The 20,680-nt window shown below is 48.8% G+C and overlaps 1 protein-coding gene across 2 annotated transcripts in view; it reads right to left on the minus strand.

The window, feature by feature from the left end:
* GLI1 (GLI family zinc finger 1) overlaps positions 1-20,680 on the minus strand; it is a 153,790-nt gene that overhangs the window by 25,678 nt on the left and 107,432 nt on the right. For both annotated transcript variants that reach the window (XM_077329195.1, XM_077329196.1), the window contains exons 2-4: positions 3,149-3,342; positions 2,584-2,682; positions 1,918-2,113 (exon numbers count right to left, since the gene is read on the minus strand). In XM_077329195.1, coding sequence (XP_077185310.1) covers positions 1,918-2,113; positions 2,584-2,682; positions 3,149-3,245 — 392 coding nt within the window. In that variant the 5' untranslated portion in view covers positions 3,246-3,342. The remainder of the gene's footprint in view (positions 1-1,917; positions 2,114-2,583; positions 2,683-3,148; positions 3,343-20,680) is intronic.

Consider the following 20,680-nt stretch of genomic DNA (forward strand, 5'->3'; position numbering starts at 1 on the left):
TTCCCAGAATGCCTCTCCCCCTCAAGGTATACCTCTTCTTCCCAGAATGCCTCTTCCCCTCAAGGCATGCCTCTTCTTCCCAGAATGCCTCTCCCCCTCAAGGCATGCCTCTTCTTCCCAGCATGCCTCTCCCCCTCAAGGCATGCCTCTTCTTCCCAGCATGCCTCTCCCCCTCAAGGTATGCCTCTTCTTCCCAGCATGCCTCTCCCCCTCAAGGCATGCCTCTTCTTCCCAGCATGCCTCTTCCCCTCAAGGCATGCCTCTTCTTCCCAGAATGCCTCTCCCCCTCAAGGTATACCTCTTCTTCCCAGAATGCCTCTTCCCCTCAAGGCATGCCTCTTCTTCCCAGAATGCCTCTCCCCCTCAAGGCATGCCTCTTCTTCCCAGCATGCCTCTCCCCCTCAAGGCATGCCTCTTCTTCCCAGCATGCCTCTCCCCCTCAAGGTATGCCTCTTCTTCCCAGCATGCCTCTCCCCCTCAAGATATGCCTCTTCTTCCCAGCATGCCTCTCCCCCTCAAGGCATGCCTCTTCTTCCCAGCATGCCTCTCCCCCTCAAGGCATGCCTCTTCTTCCCAGCATGCCTCTCCCCCTCAAGGCATGCCTCTTCTTCCCAGCATGCCTCTCCCCCTCAAGGCATGCCTCTTCTTCCCAGCATGCCTCTCCCCCTCAAGGTATGCCTCTTCTTCCCAGCATGCCTCTCCCCCTCAAGATATGCCTCTTCTTCCCAGCATGCCTCTCCCCCTCAAGGCATGCCTCTTCTTCCCAGCATGCCTCTCCCCCTCAAGGCATGCCTCTTCTTCCCAGCATGCCTCTCCCCCTCAAGGCATGCCTCTTCTTCCCAGCATGCCTCTCCCCCTCAAGGCATGCCTCTTCTTCCCAGCATGCCTCTCCCCCTCAAGGTATGCCTCTTCTTCCCAGCATGCCTCTCCCCCTCAAGATATGCCTCTCCCCCTCAAGGTATACCTCTTCTTCCCAGAATGCCTCTCCCCCTCAAGGCATGCCTCTTCTTCCCAGCATGCCTCTCCCCCTCAAGGTATGCCTCTTCTTCCCAGAATGCCTCTCCCCCTCAAGGCATGCCTCTTCTTCCCAGCATGCCTCTTCCCCTCAAGGCATGCCTCTTCTTCCCAGAATGCCTCTCCCCCTCAAGGCATGCCTCTTCTTCCCAGCATGCCTCTCCCCCTCAAGGCATGCCTCTTCTTCCCAGCATGCCTCTCCCCCTCAAGGTATGCCTCTTCTTCCCAGCATGCCTCTTCCCCTCAAGATATGCCTCTCCCCCTCAAGGTATACCTCTTCTTCCCAGAATGCCTCTTCCCCTCAAGGCTTGCCTCTTCTTCCCAGAATGCCTCTCCCCCTCAAGGCATGCCTCTTCTTCCCAGCATGCCTCTCCCCCTCAAGGCATGCCTCTTCTTCCCAGCATGCCTCTCCCCCTCAAGATATGCCTCTCCCCCTCAAGGCATGCCTCTTCTTCCCAGCATGCCTCTTCCCCTTAAGATATGCCTCTCCCCCTCAAGGCATGCCTCTTCTTCCCAGCATGCCTCTTCCCCTCAAGATATGCCTCTCCCCCTCAAGGTATGTCTCTTCTTCCCAGCATGCCTCTCCCCCTCAAGGCATGCCTCTTCTTCCCAGCATGCCTCTTCCCTCAAGATATGCCTCTTCCACAAAAGGCATGCCTCTTCAGTCCAGCATGACTCTTCCCTCAGAGTAAAGAACTCAAGGGTGATGTCTCACGAAGTTTTCTACTCCAGTGAAGTAAAAGAAAGCCAGGATTGGTTCCTTGTTTGGGGCAAGAGGCACATAGGGGAAGAAGCAAGAGGGCCCAAGTAAGCACCCCAGCAGGCAACATGGCACCTGTGGATGCCACACAGACTAAGGGAGGCCTTGTTTCCCACAATCCTCTCCCAGAAAGGAATGCCTACCTGACGGTACCAATCGAGAGGTGCCCATAGGAGCCACTGGCTGAGGCACAGCGGGAATTGATGTAGGCCACCAAAGAATTGGGTGACGTGCGGATGACAGTCTGCAGGTCGATACTGGCATCAGAGAGGGGGGAGATGGACAATGCCCGCTTCTTTGTCAGCTTGGCTGTGCTTCGGGGTGTGGAAAAGCGTGTACCTGGCAGGAAACAGGGATCAGTTATTTTGCCTGGAAGAATCTAGTATGAACTCCAGACTTGGGAAAGGACATCACATAACAAGTCACACAAAACAAAGAACCATGATATTAATGAGCCTTGGCCCCTTTTTCTTGTGTGGCCCCCTCTTCCCTTCCTTCTCCCTTCTCATGTGACTTGGAAAATAACCAGTGGCAAACCTGCTATTTCTTTCAAATGGCAAACCACAGTTAGCGCTCTCCGGTTTGAGGCAAGAGAACAAACCACAGTTTGTGGCTTGGCTGTTCACAAAGAACCACGGTTTGCTCCTAGTGCAATCTCCGAGCCAAGCTAAAATGGAAAGTTTCTTGTGAAGCACTACCTGCTCCAATGAGATGGAGGAAAGGGAGGATGGGCTCCTTGCTCTTGAGAAGCAGCGCTCTAACCAAGAAATGAATGGGAGCCAGTTTGGGGATCATTGCTCTAGCCTCACCATCAGTATGAGCAGGGAGCTCACTTCCGGGGGCCGCCCCATAGTTGTGGTGGTTCCCCATAGAGTTGGCCTGGTGGTAATACGGCAAGTCGTTGATTCCTGCAAGAGAACAGAGTGAGCCGTAAGAAACAGGAAGGGATTTTGTCCTGGAGATCTTCCGCGAGTGAACCGATCCGCAAAGCCTCCTACTAGTCCTTCTGCTAACAGAAACCCTGTGTATCTCCAGCCGCTTCTTCACTCACATTAGATGTTACACAAGTCTTTTCTGGGCAGTGAAAGATAGAAGGGGAAAATTGCTTGGCAATGCATAAGATTTTGCATAAGCGGAATTGCGTTCTTTACGTTTCCGCTTGCACATCGCTGGATCCAGGCCACATGTAGGATCCCTAGGCCAGGGGTAGTCAACCTGTGGTCCTCCAGATGTCCATGGACTACAATTCCCAGGAGCCCGTGCCAGCAAATGCTGGCAGGGGCTCCTGGGAATTGTAGCCCATGGATATCTGGAGGACCACAGGTTGACTACCCCTGACCTAGACCACAGACTGGCAGGGACAGGGACACCGACCTTCCACCATGCTGCTGGGTTGGCTCTGCCCATGGAGCGGCCGAAGGTAGCAGTGTTCCACGTAGTTGTTGACTGGCGGATTCATTGGGTTGAACATGGTTCATCAGGAGCTGGGCGCTGTCATGGACACATCTGCTTTGCGACAGGATGAGGCAGGCAAGGAAGAGGCCCTGTTCTTGCTGAGGGATCCAGATCTGCAAGAGACAGGATGCGGCTTGGTCAGAAACCTGGAAAGACCGACACTGGGAAATCCACTGTCATGGTAGCTCAAGAGAAGAAGATGAAGAGCGGGTTTTCTTATACCCTGCTTTCTACTCCCCGGAGGAGTCTCAAAACAGCCTACAATTGCCCACCTTTCCTCTCCCCACAGCAGATGCCCTGTGAGGGAGGTGAGGCTGAGAGAGTTCTGAGAGAACTGAGACTGGCTGCGTGCACAGGAGTGGGGAATCAAAACCGGCCCCCCAGATTAGAAGCCACCGCTCTTAATCACTAAACTAAGCTGGCCCTTGAAGAGTTCTCATTGTATTTTGGCTAGGCATTCGAAGGTTATCCTTAATCCCAAATGTATGTGTTCTATGACTAGTCCCAGTCATGGTATCACCCTCTCTTAAGTAAATCGTCAGAAATACTCAACTCGTAAGTTTTAAATAATGTTTTAAGCTGTGTTTTTTTACAGATAATGTACAACTAACGCGTATTGTGAAACGCCCCAAACCTACATACAGCGAGGAGCAATATATTGATGATGATGATGATGATGATGAAATAGCAAAACAACTGTTAAAAATCTGCCCCTAAGCAGAATTTCTGGAGTGCTTATGTACTCTTCTATTAAGATAGGTCAAACAGATTCCGCACAGATTAAGCAGGCGCTGCTTCTAGTGGCTTTGGAAAAGGGTGAGGGGAACTTCTGCTTGCTTAATTTTTTTACCGCGAGTTGCTGTGCAGAATCAGAGACAGATGGGCAACCCTGCGCACGAACAGTGGCTGGGATGTACCTAGAAGAAAGTGGCCACCTTTCTCTTTGAGCTCTCACAAGACAGGCAATTGGGAATGCAAGTTATTTTCACTCCTGCCAACCGTGTGGATGCCGAAATACACTGCAGCAGCAGGCTCCGGTTACGAACTGCATCAGTTTTCATCATTTTATTTGCTGAGTCTCAACAGCCAGCAATTCCTCCTTTGTCCCAGCAGAGGGAGCAAGGAGTACAGCAATGACAAGTGCATCACCGAAAGTGTACCTATATTTTATCCCACCTTGACCTGGATAGTCTGGGGCTCATTTTGCACATGTTGGATAATGTCCTTTCCATACACTTTAGAAGCAGATTTTCCTGTTTAACCCCCGGAAGAATTTTATTATCGTCGGGACTGCTCTCTAGTATCTGAGTAACTAATTTTATGGATGGTGTGGATAACTGAAATTAGCTCTCTATTTCTTTTTCTATATTCCGTTTCTTTAATTATAATAAAAATTAAAATTGCATCCCCCCCCCCCCGAAAAAAGGGCAGGATTTATGTGTGGGCTGGGAGAGCAGGTAAAGGGAAGCATGGCTCCTGACCCCTCTAGCTGGGTCTTCCTTCAACCCAATGTCAGGCTTTTATGACAATTATAAGAGAAAGACTTGCTTCTCCCGGATCCTAGCTCAGCACTCTAACCACTACACTACGGTAAGGTGACCAGATTTTAACATTGGTAAAGCGGGACACCATTGACGGAGGGGGGGGTTCTTGATTAAAAATTTGATCTATATGGAGCAACAAAAATTTTCATAGAACGCATAGAATGCAAAAATAGTATTGTAATATATATATTTTTAATTTCAACATAAGTACAATTTGCCAGGTGCCCCCAGAGGTCCCTCCAAAAGTGAGACAATCTGGTCATCTTCCACTACGGCGGCAGAGCTCAGAAATGGTGCCATCTCCCCTCCCTACTTTTGCATTTGCACAACAGTTCCTGAAGATCTTAACTCTCCGTGTGAATTCTAAGGACAGAACTTGATGCACATTTGGAGATATGTGACCGATGCTCCTGTCAATGATTTTAAAAACTGAAATCTCAGGTCTGGTGCACCCGTGAACCCAATTTTTCAAAATTCCCCGGGGCTCTGGATGTGGATTTCCCAGTCCAAGTCTGCATTGATCCTAAGAGGCGGAATTTTCACCCCGCCCGCCCAGGGGCTGGCCTTCCATGGAGTGCCTCAGTTTGCGTGGGATCCCCTGTAACATTTGATTCACATTATGATGAAGCGCTACCAGATGTGCCTTTTTGCTTCAAAACAGCCGCCCTCCAGCTCGTTCGCCCCAAGTTAATGCCTCCCACGCAGAAACCTTTCCGGGGCCGTCAAGAAACCCCAGGGTTGAGGGGATTGAGAAAGCCTGCTCTACAGTTCTACACCCCGTTGGTCCCTCCCCGCCTGAGCCCCACCCTCCTTGGGCTCCACCCCTTCAGTCCCCAGGTATTCCCCAACACAGAGGTGGCAGACATACTGTAGTGCAGGGGTAGTCAACCTGCGGTCCTCCAGATGTCCATGGACTACAATTCCCATGAGCCCCTGCCAGCATTTGCTGGCAGGGGCTCATGGGAATTGTAGTCCATGGACATCTGGAGGACCGCAGGTTGACAACCCCTGGTGTAGGGGAACTTTGGACCAGTCGCAAATTCTCAGCCCAATTTACCTCACTAGGGACGTTGTGGGACAAAGCTGCAAGCCATTTTGAGTATTTTTTTGAAAAGTGAGATATAAATGAAATGAAATGAATGACTTGAATACCAGAACAGTCTAATATCCTGCAGCCTTCTATCAAACCCAGTCTGAGAGCCAGCTTGGTGCAGTGGTTAAGAGTGGGGGCCTCTAATCAGGAGAACCGGGTTTGATTCTCCGCTCCTCCACATGCAGCCAGCTGGGTAACCTTGGGCCAGTCGCAGTTCTCTCAGAGCTCTCACCTCCCTCACAGGGTGTCTGTTGCGGGGAGAGGAAAGGGAAGGCAATCGCCATCCATTTTGAGACTCCGTCGGGCAATAAGAAGCGGGGTACGAAACCCCAACTCTACTTCTTTCAAAATAAAAATAAACTTCAGGGAAAAATGAGCTGGAATATCCTTGAACTGCACAGATCCCACCAATTTTCCACGGCCTTAGTAGGCAAGAATGTGTAGAGAAACGCAGAACTAACAGCCATGTACAAAGTATATTTCGTGCTTCATAGGCTACTTGTGCCGTGCCTGAGAAACACATCAGGCCAAGAGCTGCTTCACACTGTTAAGGAATCCAGCCTTGTCAATCTGAGCACTTAGCTACAACCTGCAGGTTGTCGTGGGTGGTGTCAGAGTATGGTTTGCGAGACCTGGGCCCATTCTGCACTTGTTTGATAATGTGCTTTCAATGCCCTTTAAAAGTGGATTTTCCTGTTCCGCACAGGAAAATCCAGCCGCAAAAACACAGTGAAAGTGCATTATCCAACAGTTGCAGAATTGGCCCTGGTTTTAAATCCCTGCTCTGCCACAGAAGCTCACCGAGAGGCCTTGGACCATTCTCCCTCCACCTAACCTACCTTACAGGGTTGCTGTGAGGGTAAAACAGCACGGAAGAACGGTGGAGTAAGCCACTTTGGGTCCCACGGGGAAGAAAATCAGGGTATAAATACCTAGCTATAACTATGGCTAACCTCCAAGCACAGGGAAGCTCCCAAGAGTTTGACAGCTGAACGTTTGAACCTGGCTTCCAGCATCCAAATGTGGCAGGAGTCATTTTCAACAGGGTTCTGTTTAATACAACACTATTTAACACACGACTGAGGCGATATCTAAACTTGTAACCATGAGGGAAAAGATGCCTTCCCTTTCCTCTCCCCACATCAGACCCCCTGTGAGGGAGGTGAGGCTGAGAGAGCCCTGATATTACTAAGGAAGAAGAAGAGTTTGTTCTTATATGCTGCTTTTCTCTACCTGAAGGAGTCTCAAAGCGGCTTACATTTGCCTTCCCTTTCCTCTGCCCACAACAGACCCCCTGTGAGGAGGGCGAGGCTGAGAGAGCCCTGATATCACTGCCCGGTCAGAACAGCTTTCTCAGTGCTGTGGCGAGCCCAGGTCACCCAGCTGGCTGCATGTGGGGGAGCACGGAATTGAACCCAGCCTCATCTGGACCGAGTTTTCTACAGCAATCCACACTCTGGTAACATTCAGTGTAACTTTTGTTGATGCGCTAGATTGCAGAACTGCACTTTGAAGATTATTTGGGAACATCTGTTGGTTTGGGACACAACCACTATGTTGTTAATCAGGATTTGTTTTGCTGGGATTAAAATAACTTTTGTTCTGTTTCCGGGCACAATTGTAAGTGCTGTATATAACCATGAAATGAGTTATAATCAAGCTACACTTCACCTTCCCTGAAAGAATGAATGAATGAATGAATGAATGAATGAATGAATGAATAAGAAAGACCTGGTTTGTTTCTTAAGATCATCTTCAGAGGCTCTGCTCTGGGTGCCTCCCCCACCCATCTTCAGAGGTTAGGCAGCTGGTACCCTGAGGCACCCATGCTATCGACTCAGTTGTCTTTTTGATATCAGGTAACAGACTTTTTCCCTGGCCTGTCTGCACACACAGAATAATGCACTTTCAATGAATGTTCAAAGTGCATTATCCAACATGTGCGGAATTCAGGCTAGCCTAGCCTTACCAGATCTTGGAAACCAAGCAGGCTCATTCCTGGTTAGTTCTTGGATGGGACACTGACCACCAAGGAAGTCCAGGGTCGCTATGCAGAGGCAGTCACTGGCAAACCACCTCTGTTTCTTGCCGTGAAAACCCTATGACAGGTCACCCAAAACCACCTGTTACTTCACAGCCGTTTCTGCCACCAATGGGATTTTTAAAAACTGGTCTCGGCATTTGGTGGTTAATATGTTTTATGGCTGCTATTGCAGCTGTTGTTAGCCATTTTGTTATGCCTTATGGAAGAAAGGTCCCATACACATTTTTAGAATAAATAAAAGTGCATCTAGTCCAGTGGTTCTCAATCGTCTTCATGCCGCGACCCTTTAATACAGTTCCTCATATTGTGGTGACCCCCAACCATCAAATTATGCAAGGGTTCTTTCACAGAAATTAAACCAAAGATGAGCAATGGTGTGAAGATCCATTGTTCATGATTGGTTATAAATTGATTTTTTTTCCAGGGTTTCTCAGTTCAGTTCTGCCTCTTGTCCCACCATGCCGATCTTGTTCTTTTCCACTGCTCCAGACAGATGAACGCTCTATCTTGATCTACCCCGCAAGGCTGTTGTGTGGGTGCCAGGCCCCGGGCCAAGCTGCTTGCCCTGCCTTGACCCCTGTGAAAGGGTCGTTCGACCCCCAAAGGGGTCCCGACCCCCAGGTTGAGAACCACTGATCTAGACATTCATTCAGACATGCCTGTGGCTGGATCTACTGGAATATTTCTGCAGATGCACGGATTTCTGTCTGCTGAATGCAACTTTCTCTCCTTTCCCCAAATGCTCATCTTGGGAGGTAGAACCCCAAGGAACAGCATTGAGGGGTGGGGGGATTTTGATGGTAGCAGGATTGGGGTGGGGAGAAAGTCATGTTCCACAGGTGAAAACATTTCTGCCTGTGTAAATTCAACAACTGATCCAAACCCACTGTCGTGCACATGTGAAAGTTCACACCTTGTAGTCAACGTCAACCGAATGAAAAAATATGCATAAACCAGCCAACGTGGACATTCACTGGACATCTTGGAAAGCGCATAAAAATGCCCGGCGTTAGCAAAGCATCATGCAGCCTTCCTGCGCAATGCGCATGGTGCCTGTATATGGCGAGAAAACATGCAGAACATCTGACCTCCTATAGATTATTCAATCCCTTGTTTAATTATTTTCATTTGGAATTTTTCATCCTCACTGGCCAGTGTGTCTAATTTATCATCTAATAGGTTAGGAGGATTGTATTGATCAGGCAAATGTACACAGTTCCTGTTCATTGTCACATGGACTTGTTCTTGATGGCCTCTGATAAAGATGTGCAGTGGCTAGCACTCTTTGACATAGGTCAGTGTTTCCTTCTCATTCTCTTGGCTTCACCCTTCAAATGGGTAGGAGCAACAGCTGCCATAAATAAATAAAACATATTTGCACATTCTGTTACAGCTTGTGCACTTCCATCGTTCTGCAGAATGCATAAAATGAAACTGAAGATAAGATAAACGGGGGGGGGGGGAGGGTTGTTCTCCAAACGAAGACTATATTTTACTATTCTCTGTATTAATAACTTACATTGTCTCTATCCTATATTTCTATCTTTATGAAAATAAAACATATATATAAAAAAACTCTAGGGGGGGGGTTTCATAGTGTGGTTTATCACATACCTTTTTGCTTGCATTGTTTTCTAATGCTCTATTCCAGCTTTATTGCATGTAGGATACTGTTTTTTTTTTTATGGCAGCGTTCTTCTCAGTTTATAATCCAGCTTTATGGCCGTGTTTATTGTGTGTATTACATGGCTCTGATTGCATGGTTTTTCAATTGGATAATCCGTCTTGAGTCCCAGCCAGAAGGGCAGACTATAAACCAAGTCAGCGAATAAATGCCCGTGTACCAACTCGCCAAGACTACTGCAAAAATAACTCCATGTACACAAATGACAAGGACCGCTGCCAGTCAAATCCAAGATGTGGACACATGCATCAGAAGGAGACGTGGAGACACAGGGGGTAAAGTGTCGAGCTCGCCAGAAGAAAGAGTGCATTACAAAAGGGAAACAGGCTACTACAAATCCCCGCCAACATTCATGAAATGCACAGCTAAGGAGACAGTCCCGTGCTCCTCCTAGTATTGTAGTATTGGGGTATTTCAAACCATTCTTCCCTCTCCCCCTAGGCAAGTGTGGCTCAGTGGTTCTCTTCCTAATGCCGCGACCCTTTAATACAGTTCCTCATGTTGTGTTGACCCCCAACCATAAAATTATGCAAGGGTTTTTTCACAGAAATTCAACCAAAACTGAGCAATGGCGTGAAGATCCACTGTTCATGATTGTATATAAATTGGTTTTTCCCCAGGGTTTCTCAGTTCAGTTCTGCCTCTTGTCCCACCGCTTTATCTCTATCTACCCCGCAAGGCTGTTGTGTGGATGGTACCCCCTCCTCAAGCTGCTTGCCCTGCAGCAACCCCTGTGAAAGGGTCATTTGACCCGCAAAGGGGTCCAGACCCGCTGGTTGAGAACCACGGGACTAGCTGAACTGGTTGGCTATGACTTTCATCTGCCTAGCGACCCTGGACTTCCTTGGATGGCCTCCCATCCCAAAACTAACCATGGCCAGCCCTGCTTAGTTTCTGAGATCTGACAACATCAAGCTGGCCTGAGCCATTCAATGTCAGGGCTTAGAATCATAGAATCATAGAGTTGGAAGGGGCCAGACAGGCCATCTAGTCCAACCCCCTGCTCAACGCAGGATCAGCCCTAAGCATCCTAAAGCATCCAAGAAAAGTGTGTATCCAACCTTTGCTTGAAGACTGCCAGTGAGAGGGAGCTCACCACCTCCTTAGGCAGCCTGTTCCACTGCTGAACTACTCTCACTGTGAGAATCTTTTTCCTGATATCTAGCCTATATCGTTGTACTTGAAGTTTAAACCCATTACTGCCTGTCCTCTCCTCTGCAGCCAATGGGAACAGCATCCTGCCCTCCTCCAAGTGACAACCTTTCAAATTCTTAAAGAGGGCTATCATGTCCCCTCTCAACCTCCTTTTCTCCAGGCTTACTTTCAATATCAACACTATTACAAGGGGAAAAATCACATGGCCAAGCAAGTTACCAGTTCCTTGCAGAATTGTCCTGGAAAACTGTTTTCCAAAATTTTTCTTTCAGAGATTGCCGTTTAGTTCACAGCCAATTTTCTACAGGTGGAATTGTGATGTTTTTTATTTCTCCAATACTGCCCTTCCCAGGTGTTTGAAGTACTAAACCAGGAAGCGCCAGAGCTGGAGCCTGCTTAATTGGGGTGCATGTCTCAGATAAAGGGGGCAGATCTAGGGCAAAGGATGAAATTCCTGGAGATTTGGGGCTGCAGCCTTGAAGAGGGCAGATCTGGGTAGGGACCTTAGCAGAGGACAATGCTATAAAGTTCATCTTCCAAATCAGCCATTTTCTCCAGAGGAATTTTGGAGCTCTCCAGGCCCTGCCTGGAGGTTGGCAACTTTATTTGTTTGTTTATTTATACCGCCCTTCCCTACGGCTCTGGGCTCATGGCTCATGACTGAGGAAAACATGCTTTCTGAGTATATGTAAAAAAACAAACCTGGCACGCAAAACAGAACTCTGTCATTTGACAGGGACACCCTGAAGACCAACACATTTTAATCCAGCATCACCTTTTCTGAGGAACCTTTCCTCACAAAAATTTAGACTTGAAGAGCTTTGGTTAGGAGCCTTTAGGTGTATCTCCAGTTCTCGTCTCTTTTTCTTGGCCAGAGCTAATGAATCCAGTGTTGACTGAAGCCCTGGCTATAGCACATGGACTGCCAGCTGCCTGCTGGGAAATATCTGGAGATTTGGGGGGGGGGGGTGGAAACTAAGGAGGGCAGGGGATGGGGATGGGGGGGGGGACTTAATCTGTTCCACATAATATATTTCTGGTAAGGCCTTGGAGGAGGAGCTGGTCTCATGGTTTAAGTGCCACTCAGTGCTTAACACCCACTCTGGGCGGTTATCCCACCCCTGAGCGCCTCCTCCTCCAACCGGCTTGCCTGTCTGTCCAGCGGCCAGCCAATCGGCTTCCATCCCCCATCCCTGACCACCCCCTCCTCCTTCCACTTCCCTATGAGGCTCGGAGGCTGCAGATCCCTGCTGTGTGAGAGCTGCCCCTACCAGTGAGTTCCCTAAGAGCTGCCTGCAGCTGACTTGGCCCCTAGTTTAAGGTGACCAGATTTTAACATTGGTAAAGTGTGTGTGTGTGTGTGTGGGGGGGGGGTCTTGATTAAAAATGTGGTCTATATGGAGCAACAAAAATTTTCATAGAACACATAGAACGCAAAAATAGTATTGTAATATATATATTTTTAATTTCAACATAAGTACAATTTGCCAGGTGCCCCCCACATGTCCCTCCAAAAGTGGGACAATCTGGTCACTTTACCCTAGTTGGGGTATAATACTAGAGTGCCCACCATCCAAATTAGCCATTTTCTCCAGGTGAACTCTGTGGCCTGGAGGTCAGTGGTCACCCCAACTCTCCAGCCATCACCTGAAGACTAGCAACCGTCTTATAACACAGATCCCATCAAATCACAGAAAAGGCCTCTCATCCTATCCAGAACAACAGTTTGGCGCAAAGGTGCCAGGGAAAGAAGCTTAAGTCAGCCAGCATGGTGCACTGCTCAAGAGCTGCAGCCTCTAATCTGGAGAATCGGGTTTGATTCTCCACTCCTCCTCCACATGCAGCCTGCTGGGTGACCTTGGGCCAGGGACAGCTCTCTCAGAGCTCTCTCAGCCCACCTACCTCATAGAGGTGGGGAGAGGAAGGGAAGACATTGTAAACCGCTGTGAGACTCCTTTGGGCAGTAAAAAGCAGGGTATAAAAAAACAGCTCTGCTTCTAGGTTTGGAAAGAGAAACAAATAATTTTATATGTGAGCGACGGAGGGGGCGCTGGTGGGGGAGGGAGAGCTAAGCAGTTTCCCTTTCTGCTTCCCTTGCCAAAATCCAACTGAGGGTGGGTGGGTGGAGGATAGGGAGCTCCCTTACCCCCCCCCCCAAAAAAAAAGTGGAAATCACAGAATCCTAGAGTGGGAAGGGGCCATACAGGCCATCTAGTCCAACCCCCTGCTCAACGCAGGATCAGCCCAAAGAGCTATACGATTACAAGTGGGCCAAGAGCAGCAATCCCTCTCCCAAAAGGCAGATTCACACAACCGCCTCTCGCGTGGAGATCAGCCGGGGCGTGGGGGGGAGGAAGAAACGGGTTTCTAAATCGCAAGGCGATGGGCTGCGGGCGGGGTTCCCTCCCCGGGGAAGCCCTGCCCTCCCTCCCTCTCCCCGCGGCTGCAGGCGGCTGCAGAGTCCGCCTTCCCTTCCCTCCCGTCCCGTCCGGGGCTCCGCGCTCCGGTTTTGCCGCCCGCCCGCGGCCCTTCCCAGCGAGGTGGGTGTTCTCGACGCGTTTGTTATGACTTGGGAGCCGATAATGGCAGCGCTGCGAGGCGGCCCAAGAGCGCGCTCGGCTCCATCGCTCGCTCTCTCGCTCGCGGGGCAAGCCCCGGCCCGGGCGGCCAGCGGGGAGGCAGGCAGGCGGGCTGACCCGGCGTGCAAAACCGACGCCTGCTGCACGGCTTCCCTTGCAGGACGGGACCAGAACAGGACCGAAGCCCACCCGGCCGGCCCTTCCAGCCCTGCAAAACGGGACCACCGGGAAGCCTGCTTTCCAGACCGAGCGGCGGCCAGCCCTTTGCACGCGTGCAGAGAAGCTCTTGTTAGCGACCGAGTGTAACCATCCTTTCTTTGCCCATTTGGGAAGATGGCCTGTATGTGTTTGAGAGAGGGGGGGGTAGTCAAACTGCGGCCCTCCAGATGTCCATGGACTACAGTTCCCATGAGCACCTGCCAGCGTTCGCTAATAAGTAGCAGGGAATAGTTTGTTTTCATGGCTTTCATTTTCATCCCACTTGAATTTATATTTCAATTTATAGGCCAAGCGCGCCTCCATGGGGCCGGGGACTGTCAGCAAGTTGGTATTTGCTAAGTGAAGAGCCCTCCAGGCTAGGGACGTATTTTCTTCCCAACGGGGAACTACAATTGTTGACAGCATTCTCACCTTCACCATGTTATTCTCACAACAATCCAGTGAGGCTGAGAGCGGGTGACAGGCCCAAGGTCACCCAGCAAGCTTCGATGCCTTAGTCAGGATTTGAACCTGGGTCTCCCAGGTTCTAGGCCTTATACTGTAACCCGTAAACCACACTGGCTACCTATGGCACAGGGGTGCAGAAGACCCCTTAAGAGGTGTGGACGCCTCGGGTCACGCCGCTACACAAAACCTCTCACATCACCTAACCCGGCATCGTTTCAAACCGTTTCTGACTTGAGTTTGTGTGCTCAGCCCCGAATGTGAGCAGGGACGTAGAACTACGGATGCTGGGTTCATTATTTATTTACAATCCTTAGCAGCAGTTTTTGGGAGTGCCGCTCTGAAATACGCACTTCAAACACACCTCCACGCGTGCTCCTTGGCTGCGTTCCCAGTAAAACGGCAGGGCTGGCGCTCGCAGCTGTCTCAAAAGGAAGAAATAGGGACAGAATGCGGCAGTGCCGCAGCAATGGAAAAGTACTTTGCACATGCTCGCGGGCGCTTTTGTGTATTGCACAACAATGCTGCAGAAACGAACGCGGGGAGGCTGGGGAAAAAAGGTGGTGTTAATCTATAAGACTAAGTGCCAAACCAGACTAGCAAAACGAGTAAGGGGGGGGGGGGGATCAAGGGACACATGACAGTACTTTATACAGTACTTTATACAGAACCGGACCATCTGTCTTTCCTCCCGTGAGGTTTTCCCAACCTGGAACATCCGCAGGGATCTCCCGTTTCTCTGAGAACCGAATTTAGAAAATTGCTGAGAGTCCTGAACAGAGAATTCCCACAGCAGGCCTACAGGCCTCACCCCTCTCATTTGAGGACCTGAATCCACCCTGGGTGGGTTGATTAGGGGAAAAAACGACAACATTGCATTAATTCGGGGATTACTGAAGAACTTCACCAACCAACCAAAATATTACAACAAATCTCCCCCTGGCTGAGCTTCCATTCTTTGGGTCTCGCTGGAGCTGCCAGAAATGTAAATAGTGGGAAGTAGCTATGCAGAATTCATATTGTTTGGCAAAATAAAAATAGTTTATTATTATATTTTTTTAAAGAAACACTCCTTAGACTGGAATCTGATGCAGGGAAACCTCTTCCTCCTTCACCTTGTTCTCACCATGAATGGAATGGCAGTGCTGGTGCCCTATCAAGACCGGCGTAGCTTCTGATATTCAGGATTTCCATGTTGGCGGCATGCATCGGCTCTAACGTCTCTGTATCTGGGCCCCTTAGGGTTGCCAGCTCTGGGTTGGGAATTACCTGGAGATTCTGAGTGTGGAACCTGAGGATGGTGGGGTTTGGGGAGGTGGGGGGGGGGACTTCAACGGGGGTATAATACCTCCGAGTCCACCTTCTGAAAAATTCACATTTTCTCCAGGTGAACTGATCTCGGTTGCCTGGAGACCGTTTCTAATAGCAGGAAATCTCCAGCCATCGCCTGGAGGTTGGCAACCCTAATGTGGAGCTGCTTTAATGAAATATAGAAGCTAGTGTGCATGCACACACAAACACCTCCTGCTGTAAATTAAATAAATAAAAAGCTGTGGATCACAACTAGGGAACAGACCAAAATATGAATACCAGGGGTAGTCAAACTGTGGCATTTGCTGGCAGGGGCTCATGGGAATTGTAATCCATGGACATCTGGAAGGCCGCAGTTTGACTACCCCTGGAATACACTGTGAAAAAGGCTTATGAAAACAACATACAGACCTTACTGCTTATTCAGTTGTATGTTGTATGAAAACATGTTTTTGTTGTACAATATTATCAATGTGCCATAGTGTGTGATGGGGAACACCTTTTGGTGCATCCTATAAAACCAGACACTGTTTTTATAAGGTCTGTATGATGTTTTCATAAGCCCACAAATAAAAGACATCCTGGGTTCGAACTTAAAAAAAAAGAAGAGTTTTATTCACGCCCTGCTTTTCACTACCCTAAGGAGTCTCAAAATGGCTTACAATCGCCTTCCCTCCCCGCAGCATGTGGGGCTGAGAGAGCCCTGACAGGACAGCTCTGCGAGAACAGCTCAGACAGCACTGTGACTGGCCCAAGGTCACCCAGCTGGCTGCACATGGAGGAAGAGGGAGGAATCAAACCCAGCACTCCAGCTTAGAAGCTGCCGCTCTTAACCACTACACTGAGTGAGAAAGAGGAGACAGAGAAAGGATAAAACCAACATAGGAATGGCAGCCTTAAGCCAAAATGTTATTTTAAGTTGCACACCTTATCAGGTTGCCAGTGGGAAAGCAGAGACCACCAGGCCCTACCCGTTTCCTAAAAACCCTTAGTGGACATCAGGAAACGTGATGGTGACTCCCATGGTGTCCCCAGGAACCTTGTTGGGAACCTCTGCTTTAGGGCAGGGGTAGTCAACCTGTAGTCCATGGACATCTGGAGGCCCACAGGTTGACTACCCCTGCTTTAGGGAATACAATTCCACTGGTGAAGCAAAGAAACCTTGGGAGAGGCAGGAGATGGATCTGCTGTCTTCTGAGAGACATGGAGGGGGGGAAGAGATGCATCAGATAAACTTTTAGTGAAAGGTAAAGAATGACCTGCTGACCAGATTAGCCTGATCTTGGAAGCTAAGCAGGCACAGTCCTAGCTAGAGTTTTGATTGGAGGCCCCAAATCACCTTGGAGAGCCCCTTGTCTTGAAAACCCTACCCTACAGAATCGGGAACATCATTCTCAGATGCCCCATCCCAAGATGTCACGGAGGCTTGGCGGGGTGGCCCAGAGGGCTTACAATCTCCAGGGCAGAATCACATCTCCCTTAGCATCGAGCAACATTGGACCAGATGGACCAGATGTTTGCATCTCATTCGCAGGGACCAAATGATATTCCACCAGATGTTCAAGTTCTTGAGATCTCCGGTTTTGTAGGCCTGGAAGGCATAAAGAATGGAGTTGCTGGTGGCAGATCTCGTGACCGTGTTCGTGTGCATGACAAAGACCAGATCCTGAATTACACTTAAAATTTTTTGAACAGAGTATTGCAATAAGCATTGTAGGCAGAGATCCAGGGGACCATTATTCACCACCATTCGGTATGTCAATGCCTTATGCCCGGATGAAGTCAACCATTATTGGAAGAGAGATTTGGAAGGCGAAGTGAACCATTGTAAGGACCAACACTAGAGAGGAGGCTTACAGGCATTGTGCAAGATGTCCCAGATCAGCTGTGGGCCAGCAAATTGAGCCTAATTGTTTGTGCTGGCGTAAAGCCACTACAGAGGCTTGGGAACGCATCACGGAAATTAACATGTTGGAACGATTTGTGGTAGTTGTGCTCCCACTCACAACTGGGCTGTTATGTCGCCTCTTCAGAAATGTTTGAAGACACCAAATTGCTTACGGGATCATATATGTTTCCAATCTACAACCGGGCGCTTGTCCTGGGGCCTGTGTTGTTCAACGTATTTATGAATGATTTGGATGAGGGATTAGAGGGGATACTTATTAAATTTGCAGACGATACTAAACTGGGAGGGGTGGCAAACACAACAGAAGACAGAATCACAATACAGGATGATCTTGATAGGCTCGAGAAGTGGGCTAAAGTGAATAAAATGAAATTCAATAGGGACAAACGTAAGGTTCTGCATTTAGGTAAGAAAAACCATCTCCACCAATATAGGATGGGGGAGACTTGTCTTGGGAGTAGTATGGGCGAAAAGGATCTAGGAGTCTTAGACCATACATTGAACATGAGTCAGCAGTGTGACTCAGTGGCTAAAAAGGCAAATGGGATTTTGGGCTATATTAAGCGGAGTATCGTGTCCAGATCACAGGTGGTGATGGTACCGCTTTACTCTGCTCTGACTCGGCCTCACTTGGATTACTGTGTTCAGTTTTGGGCACCACAGTTGAAGAGGGAAGTAGACAAACTGGAGTGTGTCCAGAAGAGGGCAACAAAGACGGTGAGGGGTTTGGAGACCAAGACGTATGAAGAAAAGTTGGGGGAACTTGGTCTGTTTAGCCTGGAGAGACGACAGATAGTGGATCTGATAGCCATCTTCAAATATTTAAAAGGGTTCCATATAGAGGATGGAGCAGAGTTGTTCTTTCTTACCCTAGAGGGATGAACCAGAACCAACGGATTGGAATTAATTCAAAAGAAATTCCGTCTAAACATCCGGAAGAAGTTCCTGACAGAGCGGTTTCTCAGTGGAACAGGCTTCCTTGGGAGGTGGTGGGTTCTCCATCTTTGGACATTTTTCAACAGAGGCTGAATAGCCATCTAATGGAGAGGCTGCTTCTATGAAGGTTCAAGGGGGTGGCAGGTTAGAGTGGATGAACGATAGAGTTGTGAGTGTCCTCCATAGTGCAGTGGGTAGGACTAGATGACCCATGAGATCCCTTCCAACTCTATGATTCTATGATTCTATCTCTTCGAAAATGTTGGAAGCCACCAAATGGTTATGGGACTGTGTGCCCTTCACCAGTAACCGCATGCTGTGACTCCTTGAAAACGCCGGAAGCCGCCATATTCTTTATGTGTTTACGCTTTACAGCAATAACAAAGCACTACTGTCAGTGTGCTGGCACATCAGTTCCCCCACCCAGTTGAAACATACAGCTAGTGGGGGCCTCACAGCTGATCTAGTTCAACCCCTTGCACAATGCAAGAAATTCACAACTACCTTTGCCCCTCACAGAGGGGTGGCCCTAGGTGAGATACTATGGGGCTTGCTGAAATGTCCCTGATCATTGCAGATGATCATAAATAAGGCGGTTGGTTGGATCTATGCTGAACTTCCTGGTGACTGAGGACTCGCACAGTCTGAGGGCAGACCTCAGCCTTGGCTTCTCAGTCTCACAGGAGGGTCCATTTCTGTGCAGACTTTAGGAAAGGATGTTCCACTAATGATTCAAGGCTATTAGCTACAAAGCAGAGGTAGTCAACCTGTGGTCCTCCACATGATCATGGACTAAAATTCCCATGAGCCCCTGCCAGCAAACGCTGGCAGAGGCTCATGGGAATTGTAGTCCGTGAATGTCTGGAGAACTACAGGTTGACTACCCCTGCTACAAGGTACAAATGGAATGTTATTTCTGGGCCAGTGATGCTCATGTTGTGACACCGAGTGTTGGACTAGGTAGGCCATTGGCCTGATCCAATATGGCTTATGTTCTTATGTCTGCAGCAGTGATGCTCTGTATTCTTGGTGCTTGGGGCGGGCCCCACAGTGGGCGGGCTCCTGAAGTTATGGTCTTGCTGGTAGCTCTTCAGATGGCACCTGGGTTTTGGCCACTGTGTGACATGAATTGTTGTATTGGATGGGCCATTGGACTGATCCAGCATGACTAAACTTATGTTCTTCTTATCTAGTGTCCCAGGTCCCTGGGAAGAAAAGTAGTGGAGAACTAGGGAAGAGAGATTACAAAAACGGAGGAGTTCTGTTGGGCAGCATCAATATCGGGAATTTACCCATGAATCTTGGCAATAGGTGTATCGAAACCTGCTTTCTGCCCTCTGTGATGCATTCATATTATGGAGGTAGATGGCTTTACCATGATGTTAACCTGTCTGGTCCTTAGGAAATTGCATTGCAGCGGCCCCAATAACTAGTTGAGCTAACTTAAGCTGTGTGGTGGTGATCGTTAGTAGCTTCACTTGAGAAAGAGCAACTGTAAGGAACATTATTTGGATTCCACCCCTCCCAAGTTATCCTGTTGTGTTCCCCCCAAATTCCAGGCCTCTTCCCTATGCTATTCAGCATTTATACACAATCTTTCAATGAGATCATCTGAAGATCTGGAGTGGGGTGTCATCAGTACATTCATGACACTCTCATATATGTCTGTCTAAGCCACCAGATGCCGTTGTCTCTGAACATAACTTCATGTTTGTTGTGAAGTCCTCAGGTCCCCCACAAGGACGTGCAGTAATGGGTTTAAACTACAACGAAATAGGCTAGATATCAGGAAAACATTTTTCACAGTCAGAGTAGTTCAGCAGTGGAATAGGCTGCCTAAGGAGGTGGTGAGCTCCCCCTCACTGGCAGTCTTCAATCAAAGGTTGGATGCACACTTTTCTTGGATGCTTTAGGATGCTTTGGGCTGATCGGGGTTGGACTAGATGGCCTGTGTGGCCCCTTCCAACTCTGTGCTTCTGTGAAGGACTGTCAATCAGATGTGCATAGCAGGTTGCCCACTGAGCACTCAGTTCCCTGGGCCTGACTCCAACTGGACTACTGTAACACACTCTTTGTGGGGAGGCTCTTGAAAGCATCCCAGATATTTCATGCAGAAATATCTTGCTTTTTAAGAGTTACAGGTACATGACTCCAATCCGAGTATCCCGTGTCTGTTTCTAGACTCAATTCAAAGTGCTGGTTTTAAAGCCATGAACAGCCTGGGACCACATACCTGAAGCAGTGCTTCTCGTTCCCACCACTTTCCATCAGCTCAGCAATCTTCTTGTGAAGGTCTTTTCCCTTCTGTGAGGTGAGACGGGCGCTTTCTGTGGTCCAGGAAATATGAAAAGCCTCTTCTGGAGGTTTCATAAATGCCGAACGGCTGTCCTGTTTCAGAAAGCTTTTGGCTAATTCTCCGAGTCGTGATCTGTTTTGATGAGGTGTTCGGTGATTGTTTAATGAGCTTTTCTGCAGCGTGTTTTGATAATGCCGGGTAACTACGTTTTACGGGCTGTGAGTTGATTTTGATGAT

Source organism: Paroedura picta, chromosome 3, assembly GCF_049243985.1.
Source record: "Paroedura picta isolate Pp20150507F chromosome 3, Ppicta_v3.0, whole genome shotgun sequence".
Classification (NCBI taxonomy): domain Eukaryota; kingdom Metazoa; phylum Chordata; class Lepidosauria; order Squamata; family Gekkonidae; genus Paroedura; species Paroedura picta.